This window comes from Giraffa tippelskirchi, chromosome 8 (assembly GCF_054371585.1).
Source record: "Giraffa tippelskirchi isolate mGirTip1 chromosome 8, T2T-mGirTip1v1.2.pri, whole genome shotgun sequence".
Lineage (NCBI taxonomy): Eukaryota > Metazoa > Chordata > Mammalia > Artiodactyla > Giraffidae > Giraffa > Giraffa tippelskirchi.
The window spans coordinates 51,007,185-51,033,675 of NC_137282.1; the positions used below are offsets into that span (position 1 = coordinate 51,007,185).

Sequence of the window (26,491 nt, forward strand, 5' to 3'; positions counted from 1 at the left end):
CCACAGAGACACAGGAGCAGGTGGGGCGCAACGCACACCCCCCTACAAAGATGAGCTGCTGTCCTTCCCTGAAGGCGGCTTCCTTCAGCCACACTGTCAAACGCAGGGTCACAGAATTGAGCCCTACATCACCCCGATCAGATTTAAATCCTTAGCGAGTGCTCCAGAGGAGGGTCGAAGGGGTGGCTATGTTGGAAACCTCATCTATGATGCCCGAGTTCTGGTCCATCCCTGGTGAGTTTATGAAAACAGCTTAAGCATAACTAGTCGGCAGAGAATTTAAAAAGAGGGGACAGAGGTGACCTATTCAGAGACTCTCTCCTGGGAAGAGGAAAATCACTCAGTAGGTGTGACCTTCTGTGCCCCTGAATCTCAGTGAAGGGGGAGGCAGACCTTACTCCCACTACACTTGCACTCGAGGGAAGGAAACATTTCAGAAGCTGTCCCAGGGCCCCGTCCGCACATCCTTGCTGCTGGGAGCAGCTGCATTGCCTCAGTCAGGGCCCATCACAGATGTGGTCCTTCTCAGGGCCCCCTCTGTCCCCAGGGTCCTATGGGGTGTCTTCTCTGGCCACTGAAGTGATGGAGCCCACAAGCAGTTAGAGCTCATGCAAGATCCCATGAAATTCTGTTCAACAATGTATTCCTCTAGCTGTGTTTCCTTCAAGCCCTAAATTAGAGCCATTATTTTATCCAAATAAAAACACCCCAGGCTCTTTTAACTTTGCTGCATGTCTAGAATTTTTTTATAATAAAACATTGGGGAGGGGAAAACCCCATGGCACCCACATTTCTACATTGTTTTCAGGCAAGTCAGAGCAGCAATTAATCTTCTGGGTTACCTGCAATTCTGGATTCTGCCATGGTTAGAGAGATTCTTCCCTTATGCTTCAGCCTATCCAAGAGTCCCCCAGCCAGCTTGTCAGGTTTCACATTTATTCACATCGTCCCGATGGGCCTTTCCAGGGGCCCACAAGCAATTCACACACCTCCACACAGCCCAGGGGGTGACTGCACCCCACACCATGCTACCATCCCAGACAGCACATGGGCGGGGGCCATGCAGCTCTTCTCCTGAGCACAGGAATGTCCAGTGACCGACACACCACGACCCTGACCATGACGGGACCAGAGGCGGCCACACAGAAGTGGAGACAGTGCTGTGTTAAGCTGAAGGGGCTCCTGGTACTTTAACTCAAACTGCTCCTGTGTGGGGGCTTTGTGTCTCCTTTATCATAAAGCTAGCTCATGCATAAACTTAGCAGGAAAACCTGACCCTGAAACCTGCTAGTCCCGACTCACAGCTTCCACAGGAGGCTATTACGATTCTGTCATCTTGCTCTCCCATTCCATTTCCTCTCCTGTTTCACACTTTAAAGGTTCCCAGAGTTGAGATCACTCCTAATTAGCGCCTTGTGCGACATTCCAGCTGCCCAGCCAAGACGCCAGGCAAGCTGGGGCTTCTACCCACCCAGCAAGGCTGTTTCTAGATGAAAGACACTATTTCCTTTTTAGAAGCATCAGTGCGAATCCCTGTGAATGTAGGTTTTTTCCCCCAAAATAACTATCCCCGAGGAAGCTCTATCGGTATTCTTCCTTCAAATTAAGGCAACCACCTGTCCCTTCCCCACGCCTCCCTAGTGGCTAGAGGTTCTTGAGCTGCTTCCTCCACGTCTGGAGAAGCAGTCTCACCACCCAGGCTTCCACCACGAGCGTCTGAGTCACTGCAACTGCCTCTCTTTCGCTGCCAGCCGAGTGTGTTCGCTGAGGCAGGTGTGCCTGTTTGCGGGCGTGTGGGGAGTGTCAGGGGCACACTTCACACGTTACCCCCGAGACAAGGTACTGTGACCAGCACGTCAGCAAGTGAACCTTGCATGAGGTCTGAATCCATAGAAATAACTTGACAATAGTGGGGGACACTGAAAACCGTACCCCAAAGCCACTTCTCCACTGCGGCCCTGGCTGGTATAGCGTGGTCCTGCCGGGGGGCTGCCCCTCCCTGGATTGTGAGACAAGCAGACCCCTGGTGCCCAAACCTGCAAGTCGGGCAGTCTGTTACTTGCCGCCTAAGTCTCATAACTGGAATTCTCAAGGGAGGAGGAGGAGGACAGGAGGAGGGACAGAAAGAAGGGGATGAAGAACAGCCGCTGTCACTCACAAGCCCCGATTGGGCAACAGGCCGTGTGCAAGGCCCCTAATGTGAACCTCATTTACACCATAAGACGGCCCTTCAAGTCCATTACTTTTACCTCCACTTTACAAACAAGGAGGTGTTTACAAACAAGGAGGTGCAGAGGCACACCGGGTCTGCAGCAGCTTCAGCGCCCCACTGGTCTCCGAGGCTCTGCCACGGGGACGCAGGGGGCTGGGGGAGACAGGCGGGGTCCGGGTTCCCAGGCACTGACCTTCTCAGCCTTCTGGTGGAAGACGGACGACATGTCCAGCAAGGTGCTGCGCTCGTCCAGGGCGGCCGCGAAGGCCTTCCACTCCTGCTCCAGCTGGTTGGCGATCTGCTTGATCTGCTGGGAGGCGTAGTGGCCCGACTCGACCAGGCGGTTGGCCACCGACATGATGCGGTTGATGTTCACGTACACGTTCTGTGGAGGGGCGAGAGCGGGGGGCTGGTCAGGACGGGGTGTGTGGGGTGCCTCTCCGACAGATGCAGAGCGTGCTTTCTGAAGCCTTTCACGAACTTAAAAGTCACATTCTAATAGCACCAGGTGGATAATAGGACACGTGTGTTGCTATCTGGATTTCCATAAACCCTAAGCCTTGATTTCAGTTTCTGTTTTTAAAACTGCAGAATTATAGATGAACCAGCTGGGAGGGGCACAGAAATGATGCACACAATGCCCTCTGACCCATGCCCTGGCCTCCCATCCGGAGAAGGGTCCAGATGGCAAGCTGCCGCCCAGAACTACAGGAGCCACCGCCGCAGTCTGTCTCAAGGACCCAGAGACAGACGCTGTACGCGGCAACCAGAGGCCACTCTGTGTGAAAACAAGCCGTCCTTTCTACACAAGCCCAAGTCAGCTTGCTGGTGCCAACAGGAAACCTGTAAATGGATCCACATTTGCCAGGGAATGTGAATCAGGGCACCAACAGAACAATGCTGTGTTCCAACTTTAAATGAGCTTTTCTACTGTGTTGAAATCTCTCTGAGTCCAGTAACTTGTGGCAAAAATAAGGGTACAAAGCTTTTTTTCTTTTTTCTTTTTTTCTAAAAAAAAGGGCATTTTTCTTGCAAAAGAAGTTCTCACTTCGGTATTTCCGTTTCTGCCTCCCATCACCTTTAAGGATGACATGAAAGCAGAGGCAGGGTGCGGAACGCGCACTTTCAGTGAAGCCTCGGTTGTTGCTGCTCTTCATATATTTATTATTACTAAGACTTTTGTGATGCATCCCAACACTGCACCGTGCACTGGGCCTCCCCAAACCACAGCCTCACCTCTGGCTCTCGTCATCCTCACCCCTAAATCAAACGGGTTACCCAACCTGCCTGAACATCCGCATGCTCTTCCTCCCATCTCTCCTGCCCACGTGGTACTCAGGGCCATCTCCCGCTGCCTCGCCCTCGGACCCCGCACCAGCCTCGTCACTGTCGCCCCGCGCGCAGCGACCCAAGGAAGCATCCTCAGAACGCGCGTGGCGTTCTCTGTACCTTCGTCTACTCATTCCTTCCGTTCGCTCCTGATCGCAGCCTGACCAAGCGGAGCCGCCTTCATCTGGGTTTACAGAGCCACAGACTCCGGCTGCTGAGGCACTTTTCTGGGCTGCAGGCTGGAACCAGCTGCCACGTCCGGGTGTGGGGCTCACCCGGCAGGCGGGGGGGCGCTCTGTGAGGCTGTGACGGGCAGTCGAGGCCACCATCCGAGGGGAACTGGCCTCACGGCTTCGCGTGGCATTAGCGCCCCGACAACTGTCCCCTAAGGAGCAATGCCTCCCCTTCTCATACACATTCTCTCCCTCTAGAGACACTGACCAGACTCACCAAGTTTTGTTTTCTCTGGATCCTTAAAGAGGAAAATCTACTCCAAAGGTCTGTTCAAAAGAGCATCAGCAGGTGCCCTCTGTCAGGATGTGGGGATGAACTATCCACCTGGACAGCTCTATTGGGGGGCCCACAGAGAGGGCTGCACCCCACCTCTACCTGCTTCAGGGACTCCATGGCTTCCATCCCCTCAAACTGTCTGTGCTCTGCACGCAGAGGACAGCTCTCTGAATCATGCCTGGGTCATGCCTCTATTGCTACGGCCGGATGAAGGAGCCACATGGCACACAGCCCAGATGAGTGTGCACACAGCCCAGACAAGCGTGCACAGACACGGCAGTGTACAATTTCCCACGTTAGCTGTGCCTCCACCCAGATTCTTACCATCAGAGCCTTTAAAACACCTGTGATGGGAGAATGAGCATGACCGTTGCAGTCCCTTAAAATGCTTTCTTAAAGTCGACTTTGCTCCCTGACATCTAGTACTTCTATTTTCTTTGTCAAAAATGTTTAAAACACAGCAGACAGCACAAGAAGGGGCTGAAGGTTAACAGGCCCCTCTCCTGCATAAGTAAATGTCCTAGACGTATGAGGAACTCATGGAGGTGTCGAGAACTAGGGGCTGGGAGGCCTGCAAAGCGCCCCCAACAGTTGTCACCTGCAGTGCACAAGTGACTATAGCCTTTTTAAATTAAAAGTTTTACTTAGAGGAGTGATAGAAGTGCATCATAGGAAAATAGAAAACATACTTAAACCTAAAAATAAAAAAGGTATTTTTAAGAGTACTTAAGAGTTTTAAGAGCTTCTTACTTACCATAATATACTAAAACTATGGACAGTATTTTTAATGAGGTGATAACATCACTGGTAGCAACTACCATTTATGAAGTACTTACTTGATAAATTCTGCTTAGTGTCTTACACAAACTTGGTAAGTAAAATAACGCAGCATCATGTTAGGTAGAGATTATCCCCGTTTTAGAGATTAGGAAACTGAGGCTCAAAAAGATTAAACAGGCTGCCCAAGGTCACACGGTAAACAGAAGTCAGAATAAAAAACCTCTACATTCATAACCCACATGCCCAGCCTCTTCGTCTTCTGCTGATTCCTAATTACTAGCAACACTGGGACGGGGAGAGGACCCTTTCTGCTCCTTTCTAGTTTTTATAAAATATATTTTAGTATTTCTAGTTTTCAAAGTATGTGATAGTGGTGGGCTGAATATGTCTTTCACTATTAGTTGGAAGCTTCTGAATATTTTGAAAAATTGATAGGAAATTGTTAGGAAAAAAAAAGTCTTCTAAGATGGTTCCCATAAAGGCCCACATTTTCATTCTCCTCATCTACACCCAGGCTCAATCTTGAATCCCAAAATTCTCTTACCTCAAACTCAAGAACAGTATCAGACTTTTGGGATAGTGCCTATTACAAAAATTTTAATTGCTAAATCTTTTTTTTTTTAAACTATCCAAAGTGAAGCACTTTGTGGACTGAACTCTAATGAAATGGCCTCTTACTGAACTAATTTAAACAATGACCCCATCTTTGTATCGTTTCAATGCTCTTTAGACACGTTACCAGGCAAAGAGGGCTAACTAACTTCACAGGTCTGGCTCAAAGTCCACACCAAAACTGTCTCTAAAGTGAAAATTTCTAGAGTAACTCTCTACAGAAGGAACCCTATGTCCTATAGAACAATATATAGCTTTATTTTAGTTACATTAATTCCAAAAATATACTAAGACTGTTATTTAAAATTCATTGTGGGTTCTTTCGGGGGATTTTGCACTGCAATCTTGTAGCAATCTCAATCATATCACAACAGGCCAAGGGTATCCAGAGAGCCACAGGACTGCGGAAAGACTGATGTCAGACTCCCTGTCCTCCACTCAACTTGGGAGGAACGCTCGCGTTTTAGGAGAACTGGAGGATGCCCCTGAGAAAGGCGGCAGGCTGGCTTACTTCTTCATCATGAAGGGCTGCCAGCAAATTGACTGTGGGTTAGTTCATGCAACTCAGCCTCTGAAAAGAGCCCTGTGGGCTCCCGAGAGGGACAGTTCAGAAGCCAGCATCAAAACCATGCATGTGGGCCTGGCCAAGTGAACTGGTTCAAGTTTCACTGGTTGGTTGGTTTGCTTGTTTCCACTTCTGTTCGCTTACAAACTTACAAACAAGCTACCTACACACTGCTACCTCAGAGAATCTCCCACACTGGAGGTCAGCTGCTACATCGGATCATCAGAAGGCCCTACACGAGCTCTGGGCAGCGTGCTGGGAAGTAGTCATGTAAATACCCTCCCCCGTCTGCTAAAGTACGCTCTGCACCCGTGTCTTACCATGCAGTTCATGGCAAAGTGGTTGTGCTGGGTCTGGAGCTCCATGGCGTGAGGGTGGCTGGTCCCAATCTCGGTGTAGCTGTTCAGAAACAGGCCCTTGTTGTGTGTGATCCAGTCAAACATCTACCGGGATGAAAAAAGACAACCTGGGATCACTCCCGAGAAAGAGAGGCCTAATACAGCCCCAGGAACCGGACCAAACCAAGGAAGGGCAGCATCCTTCCGCCGACAACCTCTCTGGCGTTGGGGCCCAGAAGACTCTAGACAGCTACCAAGTCACAGTTCTGAATTTGCAGGAGCTACAAGAAAATCTTACCTAGGGTGCTCCTTAGACAGATGAGGAATTAAGAAGTAGATACATAGGAGAAGTCATTCAGATCCCCCAGGCTGATTAAAACTCCAATCTTCTGACTCTCTGCTATACTGAACCACATAATTAGCCACACTGCTCTTTAATTAAAGGCCCGTTAGGTGAAATTACAAACTTACAGGTCTCTGGATGGGTGTTGCTCTGCCCACAGATTACTGACAGCAATTTCAATGACTAAGAGATTATGCTCTTTAATGCAAGAAGAATTAAAAAAAAAAAATTCCCTGTGCAAACAATAAAATTTATCATTAAAATAAAAAGAAATGGGGAAAACTTTAACAATGACACCCCTCTTAAGATCCAATAGAGATGCTACCTGGAAAATGATGTTAATTATATTGTTCCCAGGAAAACATTTAAGGGAAAAGAAATGATTGTCAATTAACACTGCTTGCGTGATGTGAACAGAACCCAGGGACAGTCACTTGCTTGTTGAGTAACTGAAAGGAAGATTTTCTAGCATCTCTGACAAGGCACTACAGCTGAATCTTGAACAATCTGGGTTTGAACTGCACGGGTCTACTTACATGCAGATAAATGAAGTAAATGAAGCATCTATATTTTTCAATAAATGAAGAACCTGTATTTTCATTTTACACATCTTTAAGTGTGGCAAAAAGCTGCGTTCAACTAGAGATCACAATATATGGGATCAAAAGAACTGGGGCTGGAGCCTTGATTCTACCAAACTATTTCAGCTTCTCATCCTCGGGTGAGTCATTTATCAACTTCTTTGTTTTAGAAGCAGAGAACGCAGTTCGTGGGTTTTCAACTGCACGAGTGTCAACACCCCAACTCCCGTGCTATTTAAGAGTCAACTTGAACAAATAGAGGTTAGAAGCTTACCAAATAACAGTATGGGATAATAGTGCTAGACTGTCACCTTTCAAAAGATCCCTTTATATCAAAGACTTTAATGTGCTTTTTAACTTTATAAAATATTTTCCTGTCCTTGCAAAGGATTCAGTGAGCTCAGATTAACACAGATCAATTCACCCACATTCACGGCTTGCAACCCTTTCCTCTAAGTAAGTGTCCTGTTTTCACGTTGCTGAGATAGACAAGAGCTCACTCTGACCTGCTGGTTTAACAGGAAACCGTAATTATTGCCTGTTATTTCCCAGAAGCTATTATTCTTAATTCATTATTCGCCTTTTATTGTGAAAACAAATTCAATAATGGATCTGAAGGGTGTTTTCTCACTGGCTTTTCTGAGTGGAAGAGCAAGTGTTACAAAAATATATGCGTAATTACTGTTTTTAATAATATAGTCTATAAACTTTTCACTTTTTTAATTGAAAATATTTGCATCTATCTTACAGGCATTCTAAACCAAACCATCAGTAATTAACCACTCTAAGTTTCTAGAAGAGCCCTGCATGTGCAATGAGAAATGCTGGAAAGCAGACTGAGGGGAGATCTCTGAACTGACACTGCTGCTCTCTAACTGGGGCCATGAGAGCGGCTTGCCCCTCCCCAGCCCTTTTTTTCCACCCTCTCTCCCGACCAAACCGGCCTCGGGTGCTCAGACCCAGTGACCCAGACAGCCTCCCTCCAGGAAGCACTGTAGCACCCCCCGCCCCATCCACTACCTTCTCAGCATCCTGCTCGAACAGCCTCAGCTGAAAGCACTGGTCCAGCTTCAGCTTGCGCACGTGCCACATCTGATGCAGATGCTGCCGCGTTGAGTGCAGCCGGTCCAGCATGGCGGACACCTTGGGTAAGAGGCTCTGCAGGTCTGCGTTGCCTGAGCCCGAGTTCTTTTTGGGAAAGCTGTCGCTGCTCTGAATCCTCTGCAGCAGCTTCTGTCCCTCTAGGTCCAGGTCCTCTATGGGGGCCTTAATCACCTTCTTCTTCAGCTGGGAATGCTCCTCGATCATGTTCCGCGCCCCCTCCAAATCCTGGGGCAACTCCTTCTTGGCGAGGATGTCCTGGAGCTCCTCCAGCCGAGAGAGCATGTGGGTCGCGTTGCTAATGTAGTCTTCAAAAGCAAGTCGGATCTCAATCCATTCTTCATGGTTGTACTCCAGGCAGCCGTCAAACTCGGGCGTTAGCTGAGAAGGATCAACTACTTTGGTAAGGCCTTCTAAAGAGACCATATTTGTCTTAAGGGGAAAGAAAATCACGTGTGAGAAGATGAACCCATCTTACGTGGTCTTATTATAATGCAATTTGTAACGCTTAACCACAGATTTTCAAACTTGAAGCAAATAATCCACTTACAGAAAACATAACATACTTTGTGCTGGCCCCATTAAAACAAATGTAAATGAAAAGAAGCATTAGTACACTCGGTGAAAGACAAATTCATTAGAGCAACATATGGCTGTTAGTTGGAAAACCTAAAAGAATAGAATCATGAATTTCATGACAGCTAAAGAAAGTCAATTTCTTTCCAAGAATGTGGAAATTAACTCACTACGTTAGGCACACTGGAACATGAGTGACTTTTTAAAAATTTAGAAAATGCTCAAGGGTTAGCAAGAAAGCTGGCAGACGCCCGTCTCACAAAGCTGGAAAGAGAACAAATGTTTCATTCACTTGCAGAGATCCATGGTGACTCTGAGCAGCACAGATTTTTGTTTAATTTTTTTTGATGTGGATCATCTTTAAAGTCTCATTGAATTTGCTACAATACTGCTCCTGTTTCATGTTTTGGTTGTCTGGTTTCAAGGCATGTGGGATCTTAGCTCCTCAACCAGTGATCCAACCCGCACCCGCTGTGTTGGAAGGCAAAGTCTCAACCACAGCATCGCCAGGGAAGTCCCTGAGCAGCACGCAGGTTGCATATCACCTACATAACAATCTAATGCTCACAAGGCTCTAGGGCTATTACAACCTAGGCGATAAATCTCCATCTCACCCTAACAGAATGTGATGCGGACTTAATATTAGTTATGATGCTTCAAGGAAAACATAAGGAGGGGAAGTTAAAGATGAAGACAAAGGAAAAGAGAAAAAAAAATATGTGGCCTATAACCAAAAGACAAAACAGAGAGAGGCTTATGTAGCTCCACCTCTGTTACCTCTAGTCTTAGAGAAACCTACAGCGCTGTCTCTGTGACGTCTGGCATAAGAAATTGCAAAAAGAGGCAGAGCTAGAAACAGGGGTGGCTACCGGCCCAGCATGTTAGCCTGAAATGTGACCGTAGGTTCATTCCTGTCTCATCTGCCCAGACTTTAAAAACGTCCATGGAGCAATCACTTCATGGGCAGAAGCAGGTGATAACGTAGAGAGCCGGTCAATGGAAAAACCAGGGCAGGAAACTTTAAAGGCCCAGAGGGAGACAGCACGGAGAGATGAGCAAACGCCTAGAGACCTTACACCAACAAACTGCTATGTCTGCTTAAAATGTGCATCGTCAAACACAACACATTTTACATTCTGTGTCAAGAAAAGAACTAACATCCGACAAACTGCCCTCCAAACTCACTTCGTCCTGTGTGTGAAGATAAAGGCTTACTGGTTTCACCTTTCACCTAAACCTCTTGAGTGTGGCTTCAAATTCAAAAACTACACACAGATTTCAGGTTGAAAATCATACCATGGAACCAAATTTTAAAATGCAAGTCATATATGCATGAAAAGACTCTGAAAGGTGTAACATGTAACATCAAGCTTAAGAACTAATATTGTGTGATATGTTTAACACTAGTATTGTTGTTAACCTTAAAATACATGAATACATTCGCTGCAACCTAATGTTTGGGCAAAGTGGCTAGATGAACCATCTAGTCAACTAAAAATTAGCATTGATAATTAGGAAATATTTAAATTTTATTACACAATATGGCACGAATTAAGTTTCCAGATGGCCAGAGTACTTTTCTCCCCGTAATAATCTCATGAAACCAACTGCATCAGAGCTTTGTCAGAAGCCTGGGAGCCTAAGGAAAGGAGGTTCCAGGAGAAGGAGAGTCAGGCAGCAGGTTGAGGGCTGTTTTACACACTGTCTGAAAGACAGCGACCTCTTGTGCTAACTGGATCCAGGGCTCCGCCCGGGGTTTTAAGGAATCGCATCCTTTTAGTAAACGAGAGACCTGACGTATGAAATACAGAGCAGATGGTTCGCTCCAGCATTAATTAAGGACGCGATAAAAAGTCAGTCTGTCCCACACATCTCCTCAGGAACTCAAGAGGTTGGGCATTTCTCCCTATCATTCCCTCATTTCCATAGCTGAGGTTAACAGTGAGGCCTCAGAAGCCACCTAAAGTCACTTGCGCTCAACAATAAAGCTATTTTATCCCAAGACGTGAAAGGAAACAGGTTTCTGCCTAGGACACACAGGTTACTCCCCAGCAACCCCACGGCCCAGAGCCAAGAGGCCTGGAACCTAAAGCCCCACAGAGATCAGGTGACAAACCAATCTGACTGTCTTATTTAACATAATGACTAACTTTACACGTCATATGTTAACTAAGGTATGCAGCTTTTGCTGGATACATGGTTTTGAAACATCTATAAGCAGCCTACAATGACGACAGAAAAGCTTTTAATAAACCACACCTACTGGTTGAGTTGGTCTGGCTACACGGGGAAGTTACCTCAAATTCAAATTTAGAACTGCCAAAATTAGTCCTCTGCTTCTGCCAAAAGTTGTCTGGCTTGATTATCAGCGCGACGTGGATGCAGCAGGGGAAGGACTCTTGTAAGATCTTCAGCAGCGGCTTGATGGAGTCCCACTTGGACCCGCGCATGTCCACGATCACCGTGAACCCTCGCTTGCAGACTTCTTCACTGGAGAGAAAGAAAAGGCAGGTTGACACCACGCGAGGGCTCGCCCCTGTGTCTGGTCGGAGGCTGGCCCGGCAAGGCGGGCTCTGCTTCTGTCATCCTGCTGCCGGCGGGGCGGGTCCCTCTGCCCACTGCCTGGCCGGCCCGCGCTGGTACCCAGGGAGCCGCTGGACACAGAATCTTACCGAGAGCGCATGGGTCTTAGCCGTGGTTCTCGCCCTCCCTGGTGCCTTGACGGAACAGACTAACTGTACCCGCACAGGGATCAGCCTCCAAAGTGCTCAAGTCTTTACGCTGTGCCCACGGCTTTTGCATCTTGTCTTCTCTTTAGAGAAAAGCACTGCCCACCCTGCCCATCTCTGTGGCCTTGTGTGCGTTAACTGATCACACACGCTGCCGACTAAGGGTAAAAGGCCACTAAACAAGGACAGAGCCAAACAGGGAGGGAACCCCGACCACGCACACAGGGCTGGGCGCAGCAGTCACCCGGGCTCCAGGATCGCGGGGAGCTGGGACCACTCCCACCAGCGTGCGCGAGCTTTTGAACGTCCCAGCTTATTCCCTTTAACCTGCCAGGGACCCTGAGTTCCCTCACGGCTTCTCAGGTGTGGTTCACCAGCCCCAGGGGATCTGCTGCCTGGCAGGGTCTGGGGGTACACCTACTTTCATGAGATTACTGTATCTTATTTGTCTTTTTTAGCAGGTTGCACTGAGAGTGCACAGGCCACAGAGAACACGGTTGCCTCTTAGCAACAAGTCAAGGCAGCGCTAGGAGTCACTGTATTCTTCTCTCCAAGTTTGAGCTGTTCAACAAAAGAGCTGGTTTCTCTTAAGAATGTCCTCAATGAAGACATAAAAATTATGAACTCTATTAAATCTCAACCTCTGAGGACACAAGAAATGTATATAAAGCATATCTGCAATAAACAAAAAAACAAGGCCCTCCCTGGTGGCTCAGTGGTCAAGAATCCATCTGCCAATGCAGGAGACACAGGTTTGATCCCTGGGCTGCAGAGCAACTAACCCGTGCACCACAACTACTGCGTCTGTGCGCTAGAGCCTGTGCTGCGCGGTATGAGAGGTCACCGCCATGAGAAGCCCGTGCACCAAAATCAGAGCTTAGTCCCGGCTTGCCACAACCAGAGGAAAGCCCTCAAAACAACGAAGACCCAGCACAGCCGTAAATAAATAAATAAAATTATAAGTTAAAAAAAAAAAAAACAGAAAAAACAAAAGTCAAAGTGTCCATAAACATGGGTTAAAACTCCATACTTTCCCTCTCACACCATATACAAAAATTAAACTCAATATAGTTTAAAGAATTGTAAGACATGACATCATAAAACTCCTGGAAGAGAAAACAGGCAAAACATTCTGTGACATAAACTGCAGCAGTATTTTCTTAGATCAATCTCCCAAGGAAAAAGAAACAAAAGCAAAACTAAACAAATGAGACCTAAACCAACTTAAAAGCTTTTGCACAGCAAAGAAAACCATCAACAAACCAAAAAGACAACCTACAGAATGGGAGAAAATATTTACAAATGATGTGACTGACAGGGGTTCATATCCAAAATATACAAACAGCTCATACAACTCAATACCAAAAAAACAAACAACCTAACAAAAAAAAAGGGCAGAAGACCTAAACAGACATCTCTCCAAAGATGACATACAGATGGCGGCCAACAGGCAGATGAAAAAATGTTCAACGCTGCTAATTATTAGAGAAATGCAATCAAAACTACAATGAGGCTGCACCTCACACCAGTCAGGATGGCCGGCATCAAAACGTCTACAAATGCTGAAGAGGGTGTGGAGCAAAGGGAGCCCTCCCACACTGTTGGTGGGAAGGTTGGTGCAGCCACTATGGAAAACAGTACAGAGCTGCCGCAAAAGCTAAAAAGAGAGTTACCATATGATCCGGCAATCTCACTCCAGGACAAGCATACAGAGAAAAATGAAAGCTCTAATTCAAAAATTAGGGGTGCACCCCAGTGTTCATAACAGCACAATGAACAATAGCCAAGACATGGAAACAACCCAGGTGGCCAGCAACGGAGAACTGGCTTATAAAGATGTGATATACATACTTATACACACAATGGAGTACTAGTCGACCGTGAAAAACAAAGAAATGTTGCCATTTGCAATGACATTGATGAACCAAGAGAAGTCAGTCAGATAAAGACAAATATTATATGGTACCACTTAAATGTGGAATCTAAAAAATAATACAAATGAATCTATATACAAAACAGAAACACAGGCAGAGAAAATGAACTCATGGTTACCAAAGGAAAAAAGGGAGATGGGGCGGGATAAATTAGGAGTTTGGGACTAACAGATACAAACTGCTACACATAAAACAGATAAACTACAAGGGTTACTGTATAGTGCAGGAAACTATACTCAGTACCTCGTAATAACCTACAATGGAAAATAATCTGAAAAACAAATATATATATAGCTGAATAATCCTGCTGTACAACTAAAACTAACACAAATATTGTAAGTCAACTATACTGAAAAAATTTTAATTAAAAATTTTTTTAAATAAAGTGAGCCCACTGTAGACACCAAAAAAAAAAAAAAAAAAAGCATGGTCACTCCTTCGCATGAGCTCTTCCACCTTCCTGCCCTCCCCACTCCCACACACACCATTCTTTTCCTCATCCGGACTCTCAGCATTAGAATAACTGACACTCCAGGTTCCTGCAACCATCACAGCAGTGCAAGAGGCCCATCACCAAAACATTCCCAGCAAGTCTGGGGGGACAGAACCTGGGCAGGTGACGGCTCACAGTCCTAGGAACACAGACTGACCCAGCGGCCCCTGACTTATCACTCCAGCGTGGGACACAGTGAGGAGTGATCTGATTCGCTTCTGTATGACTATGAACTTAGAGAGAGGTCACCCTTGGCTCCAGGGCCAGGATCCAGGGAGTGTCTCAGCCTCCTTCATAAATCCTAAGAGGCAGCTGGCACTCCCAGAAATGTCTCCCGAAATCTCCCAAGTCATTGAAATGAAGTGGCCTGGGCTTCCTCAGGCACTCACGGGGTCTGCTATCCTGCAGGAGTCCATTCAGTAGGAACTTCTGGGCTCCACAGGTCCTCGGGGCTAGACCAGCCTGAGCGGGAGGATGTCCACGCCTGCTGCCCAGCGGGGACCGGGCTCAGGTCCTGCTACTGCACACCGGACGTGCCACAGAGACGGTCAAACTGCAGCACTGGGTTCGATGGTTGTTATCAGTTGCTGTTTAGGGCCTGGGCTTTATCAGTCTTCCCCTCATCGAGGTCAATTCTCTGGCAGCCTGTTTTTCGGTTCACAGAACGCTATGCAGTGTGTACATAAAACTACAAAGCCGCTCCACTTGACAGGGGCTTAGAAGGAATCCTGAATAACTCCAGGCTTAACAAAAGGAACGAGCTGGAGAGAGACACAAGCAAAAGGTGCCCAGAGCTTGTACGGTTTACAGAAGGCTTAACTAGTCACCTGCCTCTGCGATCCAACACACAAGTTCCCACCAGGGACTTCCAAGGAACGTGAGCAGCAGACCAGCCAGGCTGGGAGTGCCCAACCTTCCCACCCGTCTGTCTTTACAAGTTGAAAGTCAGGCATTGTTAAGAAAGCAGTGACGTGCAAACATCCCCAAAGCCCGTTCTAACTTCTGAGCATCCAGTGAACTAGTACGGCTGCTACACAAGGGCTCTGGGCCATGCCTCCACCTCCAAGACACTGCTCATCGGAAAGTGAAACTTATTAACCAAGGTATTTTATAGCTTTACCTAAAAGCTTCACTTTAGCTCTGAGATTAAAAAAAAAAAATGTAGATAAAACTAAAGTCCTTTTTCAATGCAGGTCTCTAGAAGAAAGTCTTCTTTCTTCATTTCCTAGATGAAGAAGGTATCTTCTTATATGAATGTTCATGAACGAATCAACTCAGAGTTTCACATGATCTCACTGGTGACCAAAGATTGATTTCTCCACTTAGTTGCTATGTATATGTGCGTGCATGCGCGCATGCATGCATGCATGCTCAGCTGTGTCTGACTCTTTGTGACCCCCATGGACTGTAGTCCACCAGGCTCCTCAGTCCATGGAATTTCCCAGGCAAGAATACTGGAGCGGGTTGCCATTTCCTCCTCCAGGGGATCTTCCAAACCCAGGGATTGAATCCATGCCTCCTGCATCTGACAAGTGGACTCTTTACCACTGAGCCACCTGGGAAACCTTAGCTACTATAAATCATTCTAAAGAAGACAAAACATTCTAGTTAGTATAATTCATGTGTTAAGAGCAATAAACAACTAGAGATATACCAAGATTAATGTGATTTCATGTCTGTGCGGGAGTCCCACGTACACTAGCAAGAAGTTCCGCTCTGACTTCTCTCCTACTCACTTCATGGAAAAGTTTCCTTGCAAATTAATCATATGAAAGTCAGTCTATTACTCTCATTGTTTTGTTTCTTTAGAAAGGGAGAGGGGAAGGGAAGGTGTCCCAAATAACAATACTCAAAACTAGTCACCGCCGCTCAGACCACACTGATGTTTAACTCCGAGGCCACGTTCTAGCGGAAAGACAATCAGGGAGCCATGCAGAAAAAAACAGACAAGAAGATCCAGCTCTAGAACACGTGGCAAGAAGGAAAATAACTGAAAGCGAATATGAAAGACGAACATTACTGTACTACAGCTGAGGCAGCTACCATGGGCAGAGACCACGCCGGGCACACGTGTAAATAATCTTCCTTAATACGATGATCTGAGAAGCACAGATTACTATCACATAAATCAGAAAACCCATAAATATAAGTAACCAGGCCAGCCCGTCTGACTCTGCCCACACGCTTTCCCGGAGAGCACTCTCTCCACATCTGGGCATGTGTGGTCCTGCGACTGTGTGGCCAAGGGGTAGCCAGAGGCTCCTTCATATCGCAGAAAATGTGGGGAGGGGTGGATGGTGGTGGACGGAGGCAGGAGTCCCACAGGGACCTCCCTCCACTGTCCAGGACTGTTTATATCACTCTGAAACTAACAACAAATTATCAGACACAGATATTAAGCACAAGCCCATAGGAAGGTCCCACCAAATTCTCACACCCTGAACCTTCTGAGGATAATCGCTGATCCCTTTGTTTGGCTAAAGCTGGAGTGCTCCCACCTCTGCAGGCCCCCTGGGGGCAGCGTGGCTCTTTTCCAGTCACTGGAGGACCTGAGAGGGCCTGGAGAGGAATCTCTTTGTTGCCACTGCTATTTGGACCACTGTGAAATCTTCCTCCGTTATTAGTTGATAAATGCCTCATCACTCTTACCTGCTCATTAAATGAACCAAGAACAAGAAAATGGCATTTCCTATCACCCAGAATTGTAAATACAAAGGCAAATCCAGGAAATGAAGTGAACTAACTGTGCTCAGTGGTTGGAGGGTCACATTAGAGAGAAACAAGAGGATGCTGGAGATGTACTATCTTTTCTGGGGAAAGCAGATGAGATGGGCAGAAAGTGATCATTGTTGGAGCCGGGGGACAGGCAAGAGGGCGCCTGCTTCTCTCCAGTTCTGTTTATGCAATTCCTAGGACAAAGTTTTGTGTCTCTGTTTAAAGTGGGTCATCAGATGATTGACAATATATGTGAATCAATTTTTCTATTGCATCAATGAAAGAAAAGGTAATTTTTTAATATTTACAATCAATACAGATTTCAAGACCAAAAAGCAAGTTGCCAAAGTTATATCCAGAATTCCAACAATGTAACTGCTTTTAAAAGATCACCTGGATGGAATTCACCTTGCTGTTCATTTAAACTCTACAACAAGCATCATTTAGGGTAGCAGGGATTTCTTTATTCTTCTGCACTGTCCTCTGTATCTCTCTTTCTCTCTGTCATCATTAGCATAGCACATGGCACACAGTAAACGCTCAGTAAGAGGTGGTCACAAACTATGCCATATTTACAAGTGACAGAGTAGTAAATAACTTCTAAGACTCTTTCCAACTCTATGATTTCAACAGTTCAAGGCAATACCAGAGTAAGACAAAGAGGGAAACTTTTTCCACATTTTTAAGCCCATTAAGGGGCCCATTCACGTGTCATTCATGATGTGTGATAGCTTTCCCACAAAGGACACCCAAGAACGTGAAGAAAAACCCAGAGACTCCCTCTGAAGGTCAGACCATCCAGACCAAAGCTGACTTGCCACAGCCACGGTGAGGGGAGTGGGGGGTCACCAGAGGACAGGGCTGTCTCCCTGGCTGGTGTCAACCTAAGGGGGTCGGGGGCGGTCACCAGCCCCCCGCGGTGGGCATCTATTAACATCTGCCTGCACCCCGAGGATCCAAGAAGCAGTCTTGGATCAGGGCCCCCACCAACTCTGCGCCACTGCTGCCTCGGGCACCCCATCCCACCCCCCAAGGAACTCGGCCCCTCTCACCCCGCACCCAAGAGCGAGAGGGTCACGGGAGGGAAACAGAGCAAGAATGCGATTTCATGGTGGCAGCGCTTGGCTGGGACCCGGGCTCCGGGGGGCTGTTTTCCCGGGAGGGGCCCGGATGGACCAGGGTCCAGGGCGCGGCCAGGCCCCCCACACTCACCTGGGGATACAGGCCAGGTAGGAGATGAGCCTCCGGAGGTCCTCCTGCCGTATTCTGTCATGGTTGCTGCGGGCTGGGAATGTGAGGATGGGACCCCCGCGCTTGTCTCTGCCACCTGCAAACAGACATGTGCCCACGCTCAGACATGAAGGGGAGGACGCGGCTCTGGAGGCTGGGCCGGCATCGCCACCGCCCACCCGGCATCGCCACCGCCCACCCGGCCCGAAGGACCTTCGGAAGGCCAGTGCCCCGGCTCCGCCGGGACCAGTGGCAAGGCCACCCCACGGGGAGGGTGTCCCAGAACCGTCTCCTGCCTTCAGTGGGTCTGTTCCCTCCCTTCTTCAGTTCTATGGTTGGAGAGAAAAACAAGTTCACATTCATGTGCTTCCTTCACCTTAAACCTCACCTCCTTACACCTCTCTCTCTTCCCCTCTCTCTGTCTCCTTCCCTCAGTCTCTCTGGATCTCTCTGTCTCTGTTTCTCTGTCTCTGTCTCTCTCTCTGTCTCTCTGTCTGTCTCTGTCTCTCTTTGTCTCTCTGTCTCTGTCTCTCTCTGTCTCTCGCTCTATCTCTCTGTCTCTGTCTCTCTCTGTCTCTGTCTGTCTCTCTGTCTCTCTCTGTCTCTCTGTCTCTCTCTGTCTCTCTGTCTCTCGCTCTATCTCTCTGTCTCTGTCTCTCTCTGTCTCTGTCTGTCTCTCTGTCTCTCTCTGTCTCTCTGTCTCTCTCTGTCTCTCTGTCTCTCTCTGTCTCTCTGTCTCTCGCTCTATCTCTCTGTCTCTGTCTCTCTCTGTCTCTGTCTGTCTCTCTGTCTCTCTCTCTCTCTGTCTCTCGCTCTGTCTCTCTGCCTCTGTCTCTCTCTGTCTCTGTCTGTCTCTCTGTCTCTGTCTCTCTGTCTCTGTCTCTGTCTCTCTCTCTGTCTCTGTTTCTCTCTCTGTCTCTCTATCTCTCTGTCTCTGTCTCTCTCTCTGTCTCTGTCTGTCTCTCTGTCTCTCCTCCAGCACTCTAAGTATTCTCTCCCAGACATTCTAAGCGCTCTCTTTACTACCAACCAAACTGGGCTGTAAATCTCAACAGGGAAAAGACAGGATTGTTCACCAAACTCCGTGTGGATAACAACTTCAGAGAAGCTGGGAACCTGGGAGCCCTCCCCTCTCAAGGACAGTAGCTGACCCCTGTGGTCAAGCTGCCCCACTCTCTCCAAAAAGCCACACACAAAAAACAAAAGTGAGAGAGAGACACTGGCACAAAGAATTTTAAAGCAGAACGAAATTAGTTTAAGAATTTTATAAAGATTTCATTACATATTAGGTATAACTCTCAAGTGACAGGACTTTGACAGAAAGGTAGAAATATTTCTCATTAACATATATACACCCTAAGGAAGTCTACGAGTATATCTGAATATTTCTGATGGAACTGCCACATTTATTTTATTATTTCTACCAAGGGTCTCAGAAAAAACACACAGAAAGAAAACTTTTGTTTTCCCAAGTGTATACTTCATTTAATTTTATAGCTCGGTCATGTTTTTTCAGAAGTACTGTACTGAGATCACAAAATTCAAGCCACAATATGAAACTTTTCATTATTTTCTCATCTTAATTATTTACCTTGTCCAGCAAAGGTAAATGAAAATGCAAACAGAACAAACAGGAGACCAGATTCTTTACTTTAAGGATGCCGAAAACATATTCAGCAGAAGATATTGGTATTTTAAAACACATTTTACCAATATGAGTCTTTACAATGTCCTAGGATGACTGATAGGCTTCCCTGGTGGCTCGGCGGTAAAAAAAATCTGCCTGCAATGCAGGAGATGCAGGTTTGATCCCTGGGTCGGAAAGATCCCCTGGATAAGGGAATGGCAACCCACTCCAGTATTCTTGCCTGTGGAATTCCATGGACAGGGGAACCTGGCAGGCTACAGTCCATGGGGTTACAAAGAGTTGGACATGAGTTCCTTCTAACAGTAATGACACTTAACGCTAATTCTGAACGTTTAAACTGACCTACGTGTACTGTTAAGTCACGCAGTCCAGTAGAGTGTTACATTACTTATAAAACCAGTAACTCAGGTACTAAATGTGGTCAACAACTAAACCACAGCGGACACACGCTAGGTATTGGCATCGAGAGTTCTGATCTGAGGGTCAAAATGATCCTGTTAGTCTCCTCACGTGAGCCTGATCATGAAAGACACCGAGGCTCAAAGAGCTTAAATAAAGTCAAAGGGACTGTGCCAGCATGTCACAGCTGGGCTCCCTGCCCTGACGAGAACTTGTATAATTTTTCAAACTAGTGGCTTAAGTTCTTCCTAAGTAATAAAAATATCAGAAGGAAAACTAAATGATGGGCTCCTTGGCCTTTTATATGAATGAAAGATACTGGTAAGAGTGTGAAGCGGTGCTGTTGTAAATGACAGAGTACCATTACAAAGTTATCTTCTAAAACACCAGATAGTATTTTGAGGGAAATATCACTGGCTGTAGTTTGTTTGTTTTTTTTTTTGGAATACCTCATGTCCCCAAGATAAGACAGGTAACACCGCAGTATTTATTTCCCAGTATCTTTCATTCTTTTCAAAAAAGAGTCACTCTCTTGATCAAAAATATTCTACATCAACATATATTACAGAAACGTGAGTTGTAAAACATATCATCTATTTGTATTAACACATTCACCCCACTTTCGGTAAACAGGACAGCATTGCACATTGCTCAACACCACTTTGAATCGCTTTTAAATGCAACACGATGTGTGGTTCATCAGGGAGACTAAATGCCCATGATCCCTGCTCAAATGGCCCCCCTCTGGGGGTCGTCGTATCTCTCAGTGTGAGCAAGGCGGGCTCCAGCATGGCTATGAAAAAAGGTAGAATCCAGAATCTGCCCATCAGAGACAGTCATGGGGGAGTCAACCTGTGTGCACACACTGCACACACCCACGCTATTCACTCCAGGAGTGAGGACGAGCCGCAGGTGTGTGCAGAGTGCTGGCCACCCAGCGACTGCTCCACTGTCAACCAGAGACGTTCCTGAGCTGGGGGCACTGAGGACCCGCAGACCTGCCGGCAAGCTCATGAACGGGCTCTCATTTGTGCTGTAAAAAGAGCTTACCTAAACCTGAACTTGAATTTTAAGATAGAGAGGGAAAAAAGCAGTTTGTCTTTTTTCCCTTTCGCAGAAGAGTTTCAACTTACCATGATTATTTTGAAACTTCATCAAAAATCACTTATGAAGTAAAAAATGGCATATGTGTACTTGGTTGTGTCCTGCTCTTTGAGACCTCATGGACTGTAGCCCTCCAGGCTCCTCTGTCCATGGGATTCTCCAGGCAAGAATACTGAAGTGGGTGCCATTTCCTTCTCCAGGGGATCTTCCCAACCCAGGGATCGAACCTGTGTCTAATGCACTGGCAGGCGGATTCTATACCCCACTGCACCTCCTAGAAAAATGGCATATTCGCCACAAAATAATCTAATTATCTGCTTTCACTTGCAAACCTCCCTGTATAGGGGTACATCTTCTGATCTCTGGTGTGTCACAGTCAGTGACAGGCAGGTGCCAATCATCCAAGGACCCCTCCCAATGGGGTTAAAATTTAAAAATCTTAGAACCAATGAAATATGCTAGTATTACTTCAGAAGAACGTGGTCGCTAAACCTCAGACAGCTTAAAAATCAGCTCCACAGATGTCTGTTTATATTATATTTCCCAAGATTTAACTTGGTTGCCAATGTCACAGAAGGTACACAAATGAAAATACTGACCTGGTTAGGAAGCAGAAAAGCCACAAGCTCCCAGGTCTTGTTTCTGAACTAATAAAAATAATGATATTATAGCTCAAACGCCCCATCTACTAGACGTACTCTATGCGTCTGATGCCAGCTCCCAGTCTCAGGTGAGGCGGGAGGGACAGAGCCCCACTTTGGTGGGGGTGATGGTGGTTTAGTCGCTCAGTCGTGTCTGACTCTTTGTGACCCCACAGACTATAGCCCGCCAGGGTCCTCTGTCCATGGGATTTCCCAGGCAAGAATACTGGAGTGGGTTGCCATTCCCTTCTCCGGGGGATCTTCCTGACCCAGGGATCGAACCCAAGCCTCCTACATTGCAGGCAGATTCTTTACCACTGAGCCACCAGGGAAGCCCAAGTCCCACTTTACAGATGAGAAATTCAGTGAAAAGAGAAGGGCAGGAAACCCATTTCCTGCCCCTACCAATGTCTGTCTACTAGGCTGTCTACTAGGAGAGTTTTACAGTCTCTGTATCTTTGTGCAGAACCAAAAACCAACAGCTTGTTAAAGAGTATCTGTCTATCCAAATGCTCGGTTAGTAAAAAAAAAAAAAAGACAAAAAAAGGTGAAGTTTATGTTCATAATGACACTGAATTATTTTCATTTCTTATAAAAACTGCACCTGCTTTGCCATTCCTTCCTCACTGCTACATTTTATTTGTGTAAGGCCCCTATCACCTTCTACTAAATGATGCACTTTGCATATTCTTTCTCTCTGTCTGTCCCCAACTAGATCAGAAGCCCCTGTGTTCAATCACTGACATCTTTTACCCTCTCAATTCCTGGTAACAGACTGGCACATAGGAGGGACTCAATAAACATTCAATGGAGGAACAAATTCTTCTTTTATATTCCAAACAAACTTAATTAACAGTACCTACTATCAGGTATCTGCAAGTTAAAAATGGAAATGCCTGATGGACACTCCTACAGAAGCACAAAGGCTAAATGAACTGAGGTTTATTTTAGTATTAGAAAGAAGGCAGGAAAGGTCCTACATAGTAATAGCTATAAATGTCTGTGTGACACCTCCTCTCCTAAACCCAGTGACACTCATTTTCCTCTTATCAAAGGTAACTTAAGGAAACTTGTGACCACAGAAGGAGCTAGATTCAGAGTCACCTTTTTTCTTTAAATGAATGAATAAAAAGTCACCTTTTACCCAAGTAGAATAAATTTTTTCTGTCCTTTTTGTTAATTGAAGTATAGCTGATAATACTGAGAACAAACTTCTTTTTTAAGAAAGCCTTCTTACTTTGAGAAGTATAATGTAAATCTCAATGAACCAACTGTATTCTTCTCTGCGTGGCCCTCATCTGAATTTCTGGTTTCCAATACCACTGAAAATGGTTCTTTACTCCCCTCTGAGGAATAATAACTCACTAACCATGAAAAGCAAACTTTTTCAAAGGAAAGCTCTGAGAAAGTGTGGTTCGTAAAAGAGAAATTATGGCTGTTATTAAGTCTGCTATCAAAGCTGTTAAAAGGGTGTCCACTGGGCCCCTGCCTGAGGCCATAATGGCCAGCCCTGAACTTCTCATGCTCACCGCCTGTACCTCGTTCCTGCTGAGTCCTGGGAATCAAAAACTTGTTTAAGACAACCTTGAATGAAGACTTTAAGGGGACTCTGTACAGTGTATGGGGGCTTCAGGTGGTGCTAGTGGTAAAGAATCCAGCTGCCAATGCAGGAAAAGCACGAGACGTGGGTTCGATCCCTGGGTCAGGAAGATCCCCTGGAGAAGGAAACAGCCACCCATTCCAGTATCCTTGCCTAGAAAATTCCATGCACAGAGGAGCCTGGTGGACTATACTCTAAGGAGTTAGTGTCCGACACAACTCGCTGAGTCTGACACAACTGAGTGCGCACACACAGTGTATGGAAGGCCCCCAGAGGTGCCTGACCTTCCAGCAGAGTCACTGTGGCCTCAGTCGGTGCTAGAAGCTAGCAAAAATACACACAGCTAATGGGAGGTCCTCTTTCCCTTTCCAAGAAATGCAGAATTTTCTGCAGAACTGAGACAAGAACTAGAGTCGGTGGTCATAACACTAATAGCGAAACTCTAGGCAATCAAATTCTATATTCCTGTCAATCCCCCAGGTCCGAAGGTCAATGTTCACCCTGCCCTGGAAATGCTACACTGAAAGAGTAACTTATCAACAGACAACAGATGGAATAAACTACAGTCTCTGTACACAGCAGTGTTCTGTACAACTGTGAAAGGAATGAGGAATCTCTATTCTGCTGCACACAGCTCTCTAGATTACTGTTTAAGAAGAAAGAAGCAAAGCAGAGAAAATGGTGCAGAACAAATTACTGTTTGGTCAGGACGGGGTGGGGGAGGTAGGGTGGGGAAAGAAGATGAGAATAAATGGATGGATAGAAGGACGCATTTAAAAGTATAAGAAATAAACCAAAAACTGAAGAAAACCAAAGCAAAAAAAGGTTATCTATTGGAGAGGAAAGGTACAGGGTGGAGAAGGCAGGGAGAGAAACTAGATTTGAGTATACCTTATTTTTACCTTTTTTTTTTTTTTAGTTTTTAACCCTCAAATGATGTGTATACATTTTACTTACTACTGAAGCAAGATTAGGTGGTTGTTCTTCAAGGCTTAAAAATGCAAAGTAAAATAAGATAAATGATCCTAAGTTTCAGGTTGGGAGGAACACAACCCACACATAGAGGAACTATTTTGTGTGACTTTAAAACATAGGAGTAGGGCTGCTGCAGACTCTTAGCGGCACATATCCTTAGGATGACAAAATAAAAGAACTACTGAACTACATCTGGTCTTCATACTGTGGTGATAACATCAGTACTACAACGTAGATAAGTAATTAAGTTGATGAGGGTAGGAACTAAGATGTTCAGCATAAGGAAAAAACAAGGAGATATAAATATAAAATCAAAGAAAAATAAAATACCTGTAATTCTATATTTGACCTGGAAATGTTAGTACAAAGCCCTGATAGCATTTCTCATTTAGAAAAATACATATATATGTGTGTGTGTGTGTGTGTATATCTAGATACACACACACACACACACAGATATCCGACTCAGAAACAGTACCCCACCAGAAGAGTAAGCTTCCTCAGCACCCTGCACTACGCCCCATGTGAAAGAACCAGGGCACTTTAGAGAAATGGCTGATTGCAGACATGGAACAGGAAACAGATCCAGAGGGGCCTGAAACATCCTGTCACATCAGCAGAGAGACAAGCTATTACCACGGTACCTGGATTTCGGAGCCAATCTGAAGAGGCTCCCACTAGCCAAAGGATGAAAAAAATTTAACTTCATTAAAAAAAAAAAAAAAAGTGCAATGGAAACATCAGATATATTTAAAATTACGAGCTCAAAATGATACTTATAAAATCTCAGCACTTTTTTATGTGAAGAAACAACTAATGATTTTTTTTTTATTTGCCTGAAAACTAATAAAGGTCAAGAATCAATAAAGGTCAAGATCTCAATGGATCTTCCTTTCCTGTATGAACTCTGGGAAACCAAGAAGCTGATGATGGGACATTTCTCTTTATGGAATATCCAAGTTGATACATGAAGAAAAAAGGGTATAATTAGGTTACTGTGTGTGAGTGCTAAGTCACTTTAGTCATATTCAATGTTGAAGCTGAAACTCCAATACTTTGGCCACCTGATGCAAAGAGTTGACTCATTGGAAAAGACCATGATGCTGGGATAGATTGAAGGCAGGAGTAGGGGTCGACAGAGGATGAGATGGTTGGATGGCATCACCGATTCAATGGATATGAGTTTGAGTAAACTCCGGGAGTTGGTGATGGACAGGGAGGCCTGGTGTGCTGCAGTCCATACGGTCACAAAGAGTTGGACATGACTAAGAGACTGAACTGAACTCTTTGCGAACCCACGGACTGTAGCCCTCTGTCCATGGGATTTCCCAGGCAAGAATACTGGAGTGGTTGCCATTTCTTTCTCCAGGGACTGACTCAGGGATTGAGCCCGTGTCTCCTGCATTGCACACAGATTCTTTACCACTAGCGTCACGTGGGAAGCCCAAATAGAACATTACCATTTTGCAACCCTAAGAAAGTATTAGATCTAAGCAAGAAATATCAATGAATGCTAAATGTCATAAAAGAGAGACACCAGACTCTCCCAATAAAACTCCCAGTAGAACTACCCAACACTACTCATTAAAATGCTTTGTCTATTTCCCTACAAAACCTAAGCTAAGTCTAATCAAGCAGCAAGATTCAGCTCTTAGTTCACAGGAAACCCAGGGCAAGGGGAACATGTTAAATGACCACCCAAGGCTGCAACCAGCAAAATGTAGGGATATCTACAGGAAAACACTGTTTCCTTGCTTAATAAATAAACATAAAGGAGTAAGACAAAAAGAATGAAGAGGAGAGGAAGAGCCTCAAAATTAAAAAGATACATCAGACACATCAACCAATTGCAATGCTCATCCTGTAAAGACAAATTATGAGACAACCAGGGAAATATGAATACTGATGAGCTTTTACAGAGCTATTATTATTAAAGAGTTATTATTCCCTTCTATGTCTATTAATAATAAACTGAGGGTTTTTTTTTTTTTAAAGATTTTCAAGGAACATAGATGAAATGAGTTTACTGAAGTGATCCATGGATTCATAGAAATTCATTATACTAGTCACTCTCCT

At 45.7% G+C, this 26,491-nt stretch overlaps 1 protein-coding gene across 1 annotated transcript in view; it reads right to left on the minus strand.

Annotated features, from left to right (window-relative positions):
* TRIO (trio Rho guanine nucleotide exchange factor) overlaps window positions 1-26,491 on the minus strand; it is a 349,468-nt gene that overhangs the window by 194,452 nt on the left and 128,525 nt on the right. The window contains exons 3-7 of the mRNA XM_081520842.1: window positions 18,031-18,145; window positions 11,245-11,437; window positions 8,291-8,803; window positions 6,329-6,451; window positions 2,406-2,597 (exon numbers count right to left, since the gene is read on the minus strand). Of these exons, the coding sequence (XP_081376968.1) occupies window positions 2,406-2,597; window positions 6,329-6,451; window positions 8,291-8,803; window positions 11,245-11,437; window positions 18,031-18,145 (1,136 nt within the window). The remainder of the gene's footprint in view (window positions 1-2,405; window positions 2,598-6,328; window positions 6,452-8,290; window positions 8,804-11,244; window positions 11,438-18,030; window positions 18,146-26,491) is intronic.